The 12,230-nt window shown below is 46.7% G+C and overlaps 1 protein-coding gene across 1 annotated transcript in view; it reads right to left on the bottom strand.

Moving 5' to 3' along the window:
- Positions 1-12,230, bottom strand: part of pxdn (peroxidasin) — a gene marked incomplete at its 3' end in the record, with an annotated part of 87,976 nt that overhangs the window by 34,849 nt on the left and 40,897 nt on the right. The window contains exons 8-11 of the mRNA XM_083634266.1: positions 10,999-11,116; positions 10,469-10,638; positions 8,813-9,085; positions 4,580-4,855 (exon numbers count right to left, since the gene is read on the bottom strand). Coding sequence (XP_083490392.1) covers positions 4,580-4,855; positions 8,813-9,085; positions 10,469-10,638; positions 10,999-11,116 — 837 coding nt within the window. The remainder of the gene's footprint in view (positions 1-4,579; positions 4,856-8,812; positions 9,086-10,468; positions 10,639-10,998; positions 11,117-12,230) is intronic.

Raw genomic sequence — 12,230 nt, 5'->3', positions numbered from 1 at the left:
CCAGAGAGGAAGAGTGGGGGGATGTCTCATAGTAGAACCCAGAAAGGAAGAGTGGGGGGGATGTATCATAGTAGAACCCAGAGAGGAAGAGTGGGGGGATGTCTCATAGTAGAACCCAGAGAGGAAGAGTGGGGGGATGTCTCATAGTAGAACCCAGAGAGGAAGAGTGGGGGGATGTCTCATAGTAGAACGCAGAGAAGAAGAGTGGGGGGATGTCTCATAGTAGAACCCAGAGAGGAAGAGTGGGGGGCTGTTTCATAGTAGAACCCAGAGAGGAAGAGTGGGGGGATGTCTCATAGTAGAACGCAGAGAAGAAGAGTGGGGGGATGTCTCATAGTAGAACGCAGAGAAGAAGAGTGGGGGGATGTCTCATAGTAGAACGCAGAGAAGAAGAGTGGGGGGATGTCTCATAGTAGAACCCAGAGAGGAAGAGTGGGGGGATGTCTCATAGTAGAACCCAGAGAGGAAGAGTGGGGGGATGTCTCATAGTAGAACCCAGAGAGGAAGAGTGGGGGGATGTCTCATAGTAGAACCCAGAGAGGAAGAGTGGGGGGATGTCTCATAGTAGAACCCAGAGAGGAAGAGTGGGGGGATGTCTCATAGTAGAACTCAGAGAGGAAGAGTGGGGGGATGTCTCATAGTAGAACCCAGAGAGGAAGAGTGGGGGGCTGTCTCATAGTAGAACCCAGAGAGGAAGAGTGAGGGGCTGTTTCATAGTAGAACCCAGAGAGGAAAAGTGGGGGGATGTATCATAGTAGAACCCAGAGAGGAAGAGTGGGGGGCTGTCTAATAGTAGAACCCAGAGAGGAAGAGTGGGGGGATGCCTCATAGTAGAACCCAGAGAGGAAGAGTGGGGGGATGTCTCATAGTAGAACTCGGAGAGGAAGAGTGGGGGGATGTCTCATAGTAGAACCCAGAGAGGAAGAGTGGGGGGATGTCTCATAGTAGAACCCAGAGAGGAAGAGTGGGGGGATGTCTCATAGTAGAACCCAGAGAGGAAGAGTGAGGGGCTGTTTCATAGTAGAACCCAGAGAGGAAAAGTGGGGGGATGTATCATAGTAGAACCCAGAGAGGAAGAGTGGGGGGCTGTCTAATAGTAGAACCCAGAGAGGAAGAGTGGGGGGATGCCTCATAGTAGAACCCAGAGAGGAAGAGTGGGGGGATGTCTCATAGTAGAACCCAGAGAGGAAGAGTGGGGGGATGTCTCATAGTAGAACCCAGAGAGGAAGAGTGGGGGGGTGCCTCATGGTAGAACCCAGAGAGGAAGAGTGGGGGGATGTCTCATAGTAGAACTCGGAGAGGAAGAGTGGGGGGATGTCTCATAGTAGAACCCAGAAAGGAAGAGTGGGGGGGGATGTATCATAGTAGAACCCAGAGAGGAAGAGTGGGGGGATGTCTCATAGTAGAACCCAGAGAGGAAGAGTGGGGGGATGTCTCATAGTAGAACCCAGAGAGGAAGAGTGGGGGGATGTCTCATAGTAGAACTCGGAGAGGAAGAGTGGGGGGATGTCTCATAGTAGAACCCGGAGAGGAAGAGTGGGGGGATGTCTCATAGTAGAACCCAGAGATGAAGAGTGGGGGGCTGTCTCATAGTAGAACCCAGAGAGGAAGAGTGGGGGGCTGTCTCATAGTAGAACCCAGAGAGGAAGAGTGGGGGGATGTCTCATAGTAGAACCCAGAGAGGAAGAGTGGGGGGCTGTTTCATAGTAGAACCCAGAGAGGAAGAGTGGGGGGATGTCTCATAGTAGAACCCAGAGAGGAAGAGTGGGGGGATGTATCATAGTAGAACCCAGAGAGGAAGAGTGGGGGGCTGTTTCATAGTAGAACCCAGAGAGGAAGAGTGGGGGGATGTCTCATAGTAGAACGCAGAGAGGAAGAGTGAGGGATGTCTCATAGTAGAATGCAGAGAAGAAGAGTGGGGGGGATGTATCATAGTAGAACCCAGAGAGGAAGAGTGGGGGGCTGTTTCATAGTAGAACCCAGAGAGGAAGAGTGGGGGGATGTCTCATAGTAGAACCCAGAGAGGAAGAGTGGGGGGCTGTTTCATAGTAGAACCCAGAGAGGAAGAGTGGGGGGATGTCTCATAGTAGAACGCAGAGAGGAAGAGTGAGGGATGTCTCATAGTAGAATGCAGAGAAGAAGAGTGGGGGGGGATGTATCATAGTAGAACCCAGAGAGGAAGAGTGGGGGGCTATTTCATAGTAGAACCCAGAGAGGAAGAGTGGGGGGATGTCTCATAGTAGAACCCAGAGAGGAAGAGTGGGGGGATGTCTCATAGTAGAACCCAGAGAGGAAGAGTGGGGGGGATGTCTCATAGTAGAACCCAGAGAGGAAGAGTGGGGGGATGTCTCATAGTAGAACCCAGAGAGGAAGAGTGGGGGGATGTCTCATAGTAGAACCCAGAGAGGAAGAGTGGGGGGATGTCTCATAGTAGAACCCAGAGAGGAAGAGTGCGGGGCTGTCTCATAGTAGAACCCAGAGAGGAAGAGTGGGGGGATGTCTCATAGTAGAACCCAGAGAGGAAGAGTGGGGGGATGTCTCATAGTAGAACCCAGAGAGGAAGAGTGGGGGGGATGTCTCATAGTAGAACCCAGAGAGGAAGAGTGGGGGGCTGTCTCATAGTAGTCTGACACTAATAGGCTACATGCACAACTTCTTTACTTCCTGAAATTAGTACAGCTTATGTATTTCCTGTCCTACACTATTGGATGAACTGATGAATCAGTGTGCCTGATCATTGTTGTGACTGCACCTGACATTAATCAGTTCATCCAATAGTGATGACAGGAAATAAAGAAGCTGTACTAATTTCAGGAAGTAGTGGAGTTGTGCATGTAGCCCATTAACTGCCTTTAAATCAAAGTTGAATTTCCTAAAACAGAAGGTTCGCTACATGGTGTACAGCACACGCCTCTTTGGAGTGCATGTGTTGCCAATACCACTCTGTGTATGATGGGGGATGTGATCAGAGAAACACAAAAAACACATGAAACAATACAGGAAGCAGGGGAACCGAAATCTTTCTCTATAAAATCTCATCCCTATTGAATGCATGAAATCACTCCCTTTTCTCTATCTCTCATTTATCTCGAGTGCTCAGTATCCCTCTGCTAACCCCTCTTAGCATAAAGCAGCTATCACACACTGACAGCTTGGTTGTGGGCTCATACGCTGCTTGAACAGTGCAGGGCCATTTATGCAACGTGTACTTTGGGCCATGTTAACAGCCATTACTACATGGAAAAACATGGTGTCATCTAGGGATTACAGACTGCCATGCTTTCCTGTGCTGCGCCAAGCCTATAATTTCAGTTATACACACACACACACACACACACACACACACCGATACGCCCATTCTGCACCCACAAAGATGCACATAGTGTGACACATACACTAACTTGTGCCTTCTTGCGAACAAGAAGGCACGTGCACGCTGACATTCACACTCCAGATGAAACCTATACACTAAACACATATAAAGATCATGTGCGCACACGCACATGCACAGTTGCACAGTTGCACACACACACACACACACACACACACACACACACACACACACACACACACACACACGCGCACAGCTATTTGTCAGTCACTGTATACAGGTCAGGCACTGTTACAGTCTAATGGCAGACTTGCATGCGTAAAGGACAAATTAGCCGTGGATGGAGGGCACGGCACCACTCCCACCCTCTTAACATTTTACCACCTCGCACTCCCCTCCTCTTACACAAACACAACGTGTTTGAAGAGGGCTTTACGGCAGCCACACTAAAACATTTAGCCTGTTTGCACTCAAATATGTCTTGCGGCATGCAGTAGTCAATGGATGCTGTGTTCTGTGCTTGTAAACCCGAACGTGAGAAAGTGTTTTGAAACTTACAAATAATCACAATGATTGGATTATGTCAAGCCTGTTTACATCATATAGTGTACATAACAGTTACAGTAACATCAATTATGTGGACAAAAGTATAGGAGTCTGGAGTGAAAACCTAACCTTGCAACCTAGGGCTGGGCGATATGGTTGAAATCAATATCATGATAATCATAAAGATTTTTTTTATATCAATATAATATCATGATGTGGCTCATGTATGCCAAATCATGTTAAATGATGAAAATGAATCCATCCATCTTCAACCGCTTATCCGGCCGGGCCGGGTCGTGGATGTACAGTAGCCATTCCAGCAGCGGACCCCAAACTTCCCTTTCCCTGGCCACATTAGCCAGCTCTGACTGGGGGATCCCGAGGCGTTCCCAGGCCAGCGTGGAGATGTAATCTCTCCACCTCAATGTTCATTCCATTGAACAGAATAGTAATAAAAGGTGTGATGTCGAATAAAACTGCAATTGTCAAAACATATTCCTGAAAACGTTTATCTCATTTTGTAATTTTTTAAATAAAATTGTCAGTTCAACTTTAGACAGCAGAATTGCGATAATACTGAATTGTCGCCCAGCCGTATTGCAAAAATATATATAAAATCAGCTTACCACTGACAACATAATTATGGTCATGTCCTGTTTAATCATCTCCATTCATTTCACAGCATCCCTTCGCACTCCTCACCTCTCTGCTGGATGGTGAGCTGCACGGCGGTGCGCACCGTGCCCACGGGGCTTACGGCCTGGCACTCGTACTGGCCCTCGTCGTGGGCGGCCACCCGGGTGATGCGGAGCACGCCGGTGGACAGCACCAGGTGTCGGCGGTCCAGGGGCAACGGGCTGCCCCCCCGCGTCCAGGCGATGACCGGCTGGGGGTAGCCGCTGGCCTCGCAGGGGAAGTCCACCGTGTGACCCTCCAGCACCGACTGGTCCTGCGGCGTGACGGTGAACTGGGGGACGGCTGGGGGCAGGAGGGGAGATTTACACTACAGGATTATCGGGCCGATTTACACCAGACTTGCCTATCCCAATGGAGATTTAAGCCCCAATATGTAACTATTTATAACAGCTTCTAAATGATCTTGATGGTACACTGACTTCTAGGGATGTCAAAGAAAAAAAACATTGCATGGATGCAACTGGGATGTATCCTCAGTGATGTACCCTGGGGTCATAGGATGTTTCGGGTCTCGCAACATCATACACCCTTGCCCAGGTGACCCAGCCGGGGCTGGCCAAGCCCCAACTTACGTCCCAGTAGCTACCCACGGTCAGCCCTCCAGGAAGGGTCGAAGGTGGTCATGCGGTCAGGGCCACTCAATCCGCTGCTCCGGAACTACTCTGCCGGGACCAGGGGAGGGGGAGGGCTCTGGTACGTAGAGGGACCGGGCCCTGTGGGTTGCCACCCGGCCGGGCTCCTCCCTCGTCTCACCAGGTCTAGGACCTGTGCGCTGCACCAGACTCCCCCGCTCCAAACATCTCATTCCGAGGTGATGGTATCTTGGTGGACACCATGCAGTACCAGTACTTGGTGGCACTGCAGTCTCCACTTGCGGCTTGAATGGCCCTCCTAAAAGGCCTCTCGTGGGTTGTTGGGCTTCTTCCTCACGGAAGACGCAGGCTGGGGAGCTAACCCATACTGCTACCCGGGTGCCGTCCCTGTTCCGGCTGTCAACTGACTCTCCAGTAGTCACTAGTCACAATATATCGTCCCACAATATATCGCGATATCAAAAAGTGACAATATGTATCGTTGAGCTCCGCTGCCAATGACTGTAGGTGTCCATACGGATAATCCTATTGTGAGAGGTACCCTACGCATATGGACCCAATTTCGTAAACATTTTGGGCATACGCAAGCCCTGGAGTCCATGCCTCTTACCTTGAACCCTCTTTTTAAACCTTCTTTGACAGATACAGCATTTCAGTTCTGGTATGGAAAGGGAATACGTTGTGTGGAGGACCTTTTCATTGATGGGACGTTTGGTTCCTTTGATCATTTTGTTAAAAAGTACAACTTACCACAGTCTCACTTCTACAGGTACCTACACATTCGCGATTTCACCCGCACACATTTCTCAACATTCCCATCTAAACCTCTGGCTTACCCATTTGATGATTATCTGAAACTTAATCCCTTACCAGGCTGCGTATCAAATTTATATTGTATGATTCAAGAAATGGAAGACTATTCGCTGCGCCACCTGAAAGTACAGTGGGAGGAAGACTTGGACACAGAGCTCTCTGACGAAATCTGGAAAAATGCTATCAGTAAAATACATAAATCTTCTGTCTGTATCAGACATGGTGTGTTACAGTTTAAGATACTCCACCGCTTACACCTTTGTAAAGCCAAACTGGCCCGGATATATCCTGGCTCAGACCCAAATTGCATCGGATGCCATCAGTTTCCGGGTACTCTAGGCCACACGTTTTGGACTTGCCCAAAATTGTACACATTCTGGTCAGACATTTTTAATACATTCTCATATATATGTCAAAAACAGATTGACCCAGATCCAATTACTGCAATATTTGGGGTTGCCCCTAGCAACAGTGGGACATCCAGACATCAATCAGATCTAATGGCCTTTTCAACATTACTAGCTCGCCGGCTTGTTCTTTTTAGCTGGAAATCGCCCACACCTCCATCACACTCACGCTGGATTCGTGAGGTAATGTCATTTCTTAAACTAGAAAAAGTCAGATGCACAGTCCAGGGCTCTCTGGAAAAGTTTGAAATGACTTGGCACCCCTTCTTAGATTATTATCATAAGGAATTTGACGCAAGAACTTTAGATTAGTAGCCCCCAACATCTCTACCCTACCCTCTTCCCACCCCCCTCTTGTTCTTTCCTTGTCTCTATTATTTTGGTTTTATTTTTACACTTGGTTGTCATTGCATCACAATTATTCAGGAGATTGTATACATGTATGACATCATGCAACCATGCACCTATTTTGTATTGTCTGTCTTCTACGGGTTTTGTTTTTTCTTGTTTGTATTGCTTAAAAATCTCATATCGCGAGAAAAAGAAGCTGAACATGGTGGCACTGATCTGCATCTGATTGCATGCTTGCTTTGTTTGAACAGACGAGGGACATTACAGACACGGAGGATGAAAATGGTGAAATTACTCAAATTAACGTGGAGGATGCCCCCTCAACTTACAAATCGATCGCAAAAAAATATTGTTAAAATATCGTATCGTATCGTTATCGTGAACCCAATATCGTGTATCGTATTGTATCGTGAACTGAGTGTATCGTGACACCCCTACGGCGACTTCTAATAGGGAGAATGGCACCTCTATTGTTTCCACTCCGCGCCCCAAAACGCCTGTTCCTGCATTATGTATCTTTGGGGAGCGGGTCAGAGCATCAAAGTAACTCCATTTCTTCCTGCAGCTCCTTCATGTTAAAAGCTTTCCGCTGACAAACTAACGGGACGCTTTTATTGTGATGAACGTATAGGAAGTGAAATGTGTTAATGAGTTAATATAGCTTGATTAGCTGCTCTATTCTTCAATAAAACAAGTCGACAGCAAGATTTGGGGATATTTGGAGCTATTTTTTCAGTGGATCAGTTATAAACAATGCAGAGAAAGAGGGCAAGCAGAAACCATAAAATGAGGCTGATATCTGAACGTACAATCAGGGAGTAAGGAGCATTTATTCGCATCCTGTAGCTTTCTACATGTTGGGGCTTTAAATTACATTTCTGGTAGTGTGAATGATTTACAGACTCAGTCTCACAATCGACTGTCAGATCTGTGATCTAGCGCGGCAGCGCCCAGATAATAAAAAGGATTTTTGATATTTACGACACAACATCGGCAGGGTCCTGTGCGAGTCCCCGTGGAGCGTGGAGAATGATTCTGTCTGTCTTTCCTGTTGTTTTGATTGGACTTACTTTAGGATTGTGTCAGTTCCTGTGCAATTAGAGGACCTGACATATCAGTTACATCGTTAAGGGTGTTGCCTAATCATCTGATGTGAGCAGATGTCCCACTGAGAAAGAAAATAAATGGTGAAATCCATCGTTAAGTGATGTGTGTCGCAAGGCATTGTAAGACATCGCAAGTATGATGTGTGTGATGCAATGCATTTTAATCTCATGTGTCTCCAGCCTTAGATTTTCCAAAAGCACTGGTGGCACCGCAACGAGAGCTTGGCAGTGCAAGAAGCGAGATACTCTATGGCAAAGGAGGAAGTTGATGTGAAAGACAGGAAGCTGCCAAAACAGCTCAGGTTAATGGCTATCCATTTATATTGTTTATGTTTTGAAATATACTCGAAGCATTCATACATAAAACATTCACATGCAATCCAGGATCAGTGTTGGGGGTAACTCATTATAAAAGTAATATATTACATGTAATATATTACTTTTAGCAGTAACTCAGTAATATAACTTATTACAATAGGATTTCAGTAATATTATACCAGTTACTTTGTCAAGTAACACAAGTTACAAATTGAGTTACATTTTCTTTGATCAAAAGCACATATTTAAATAAAGATATAATAATTTCCTAATCAAATTTTGTTTTTTTATGCAAATAACCACTATAGATGAGAATAACAAAGGAAAAAGATAACATTTTGAATTTTGGACGGTTTACACTGACTTCAAGACGGTTGAAATTGTTTTTCGGGATGGTTCTGGGCCGGCGATGTCATTCTGCTACTGCAGTTATTTTGGTAAAAGTAATGCAAAAGTAGTGTAATAAGTAACGAGTTACTCTACACAGACAGTAATATTGTAAAGTAACTTATTACTTTCAAATGACAGTAACTAGTAATATGTAGTATATTACATTTTGAAAGTAACTTGCCCAACACTGTCCAGGATACAATCTACTTTTTGTTCATACATGAATCCAAGACTTGAGCAAGAAACTATTCTGGTTCTCACCTTGCACGATGATATAAGCTGTAGCATGGATGGTGTCGACGTTATTGGAGGCAAAGCAGGTATACTGGCCGCCGTCAGCCTGCACCACGTTCTGGATGTAGAGCCCTCCGGAGGGGGTGATGTTGATGCGGGCATCATTGGGCAAGGGGGTCCGGTCACCCTTGGTCCAGGACACCCGGGGCTGGGGTTGACCCGTGGCGCTGCACTCTAGGGTCACGCTCTCCCCTACCAGCACCTCCGTGTTCTGAGGCTGGATCACGAAATTGGGCCGTGCTGGAGGGAAAGAAGGGAGAAGGATGGGGAGTGGGCAGAGGCAGAGGGGAGGACAATGAGAGGAGAAGAGAATGTGGGAGAGAGATTTGATTAATTAGGTGAGAGGGTGAGGACATGGTTTCAGAGAAAGCTTCTTCTCATCTGGTTTGAGTAAGTGTAAGGCGCTGGGAAACTAGCCTCAATGTAAGCAAAATGTTCAAGAGAAGGCTGTGGAGAGACATGCTGCGCCAGCTGAAAGTCAGCGCTTCAAAGATCATGTCTGCATGTGTACATAACCGTCAGTAACGACACTCTGACTACCGCTGAAAACAACTTCCCATGTGTATCCCTGCCGCGGGTGAGCCCTGTCCATATTTGGCCAGTGCTTACAGTAGGGTCGGAGGAAATATGTACACAGCGAGGGGCCAGGCGTTTACAATCACATGGAGACAGGAAATGCACAACATCTGCTTTCAGAAACTCTTCCTTAACAAGGGGTCGCCCTTAAGGCCATCCGTCACCCAGGCGACGACCTTAGGGTCACATGGAGACAGCCACGCTAATCTCCCACGGCGACAGCTATCAGCGCAAAAACTGTTGGATGTGTGTGCATGCATATTGTGTAAGGCAGAGAGACAGAGACAGGACAGAGAGAGAGGACAGAATGTATATTTGTGTCTGTGTGCATGTATGAGGAGGGGAACACTTTTCCCATAAGCAAGCAGGCTTTGCTCACGGCTCAGTGGGATCTCCCAGTTATTTGACCTGTTGAACTCTGAAGGTGACCTCTCACATTGCAGACAGCAGACACTGAGTGCTGCACCTGCCTTCTCAAAACAGAGATCACACTGCACTTCTAGTTGTTTAAATTCTGTTGTTTAAATTCTCCCAACTACAACTAAACACACTTGTTTAAGATGATCGTTTACCAAAAAAGGTAAAAAAAAAAACAACATAAACCATCACGTAATATTGGTTCTTCTTAAACAACAACAACAACAACAACAACAACAACAACAACAACAACAACAAAACCACCTGTGCTTCTCTGCTTGAGTAAACCTATGCAATCAATCTGGGATGCATTTTACCCCTAGCTAGAGATTAACTTCTAGACCCTGATCCTGACTTCAATAAGAAATAGCTACACTGACACCTGTAGTCCCCCAGGGGCCAGGGAAACCTCATTTTGACTCCTGTCAAATAGAAAAATGTCACCAGTCCTCTCCAATTCTGACAAATATAGAAATGATACAGGCTAAAGCTGAACCTTGGCAATTTTGGCAGTTTTGCGGCCCTATGAGGCAGCAAGCTAGAATTTTTGAAAGTTTGAAGGAACTCATTATTCAGAAATCAAGTAATGTGATGTTAACCTGCACACTCCGTAGGGATGTAGTTACTTACACGGCGCTCCAAAATATCGAAGTGTGACCTGCGAAGTCTTAACCTCCCCGGCCACGTTCTTGGCCATACACTGGTAGACTCCCTGGTCCGTCTCCCTGGTGTCTTGGATCATCAGCGTCCCGTCTTCCAACAGGTTGAGGCGACTGTCATCACGCATGTTCAGAGCATTGCTGCCAGGAGGAGTCACACACACACACACACACACACACACACACACACACACACACACATCTCAACAACAGGTTTAACCGTGTATATAGCACATGTACATTTTCCAAATCCAGAAATCCTTGTCGAAAACTTAAATCTCTCATTGATGATTGTATTTCCACTGACAACTTTTCAACTGCGAATGCTGATGTCAGAACTCATCAGCGACTTTTGTTTATCCGTCTTAAATGTCAACAATTTGTGGGACCTACTGTAAACACACGGATTTTTTTTTCAAAGCACAAAAAAAGACGAGGTCTTTGAATTGAGTTGAATTGAAGCGAGGTCTTTCTTGATGCAGTCACAACACTGCGTCTTACTTGTTCCTGAGCCAGATGATCTGGGGTTTGGGGTTGCCTTCAGCCCTACAGGTGAAGTAGACAGTGTTTCCTGACGTCACGTCGACATCCTGCGGCTCTGAGGTGATCCTGGGCACCTCTGGAGGAGAGGGAGACATATCAGAGGAAAATAAGATGAGGTGGTGTAGGGCAAGAGAAAGATGTGACAGACTGGAGGTGGGTAGTTTCATCCATTTGTAATTGTTGGAAGCGTGCTGATCGAAAGCTTGGTGTGAGAGAGAAGACCAAGTGCAATAGAAGGAACTGAGGTAGGGCAGTCAGTGTTTTTCAACCTTTTTTGTGGCAACTTAGGCACACTTTTGACATTGAAAAAAATCTCACGGCCAAATGTTACAAAATGAAACATAGTTGCTGCAGTGCAAGGTCAAGTCAAGTCAAGTTTATTTGTATAGCCCTAATTCACAAGCATGTCTCAGAGAGCTTCACAGAAAATATGTCTAGCTAATTCTAGCTGACACAACAGTAGCAAATTACAGTAGTAATAATAACACATTGAACAATCACATGATAGAGAAATATAGAGAATATAGAAATATAGAATAGAATGGGTGCCATGCTTTAGGGTAGAATGGGTGCCATGCTTTAGAATAGTGGGGGAGGAGAGATCAGGAAAGGGAGGAGGTGGACAGGGTGCAGGGGAGGGAGAGCAGGGGGAATGTGAGAGAGGAGAGTGCAGGAAAGTGATGAGGTGGGGAGGGAATGGGAAATGTTGGGGAGGAGAGGAGTGGGGAAGGAGCAGGGGAAGGGGGAAAGAGGAGAGAGCGGGAGAAGGGAGGAGGGAGGGTATAGCGGGGGATGTGGGGGAAGAGAGAGCAGGGAAAGGGAGGAGGTGGGGAGAGAATGGGAAATGTGGGGGAGGAGAGAGCAGGGAAGGAGAGGCGGGGAAGGAGCAGGGGAAGGGGAAAGAGAAAGATAATGGGTGCCATGCTTTAGAGTAGAATAGGTGCCATGCTTTAGAATAGTGGGGGAGGAAAGTTCAGGAAGGGGAGGAGGTGGGGAGAGAGAGCAAGGGGGGTTTATGATAGAGAATATGTGGAGAGACCAGGGAAAGGAGGGGATGCCATGCTTTAGAGTAGAAGGAGTGCCATGCTTTAGAGTGTGAGAGAGGAGAGAGCCGTAAAGGGGGGGGAGAAAATCAGACAATCTGACTACTCTAGCCATTAACCGGAACTAACTAGAACACAGAATCTAGC

Source organism: Poromitra crassiceps, assembly GCF_964638095.1.
Source record: "Poromitra crassiceps genome assembly, chromosome: 3".
In the NCBI taxonomy this organism is placed as follows: domain Eukaryota; kingdom Metazoa; phylum Chordata; class Actinopteri; order Beryciformes; family Melamphaidae; genus Poromitra; species Poromitra crassiceps.
The sequence above is the reverse complement of the archived record's forward strand: the minus strand, read 5'-3'. Positions and strand labels throughout refer to the sequence as shown.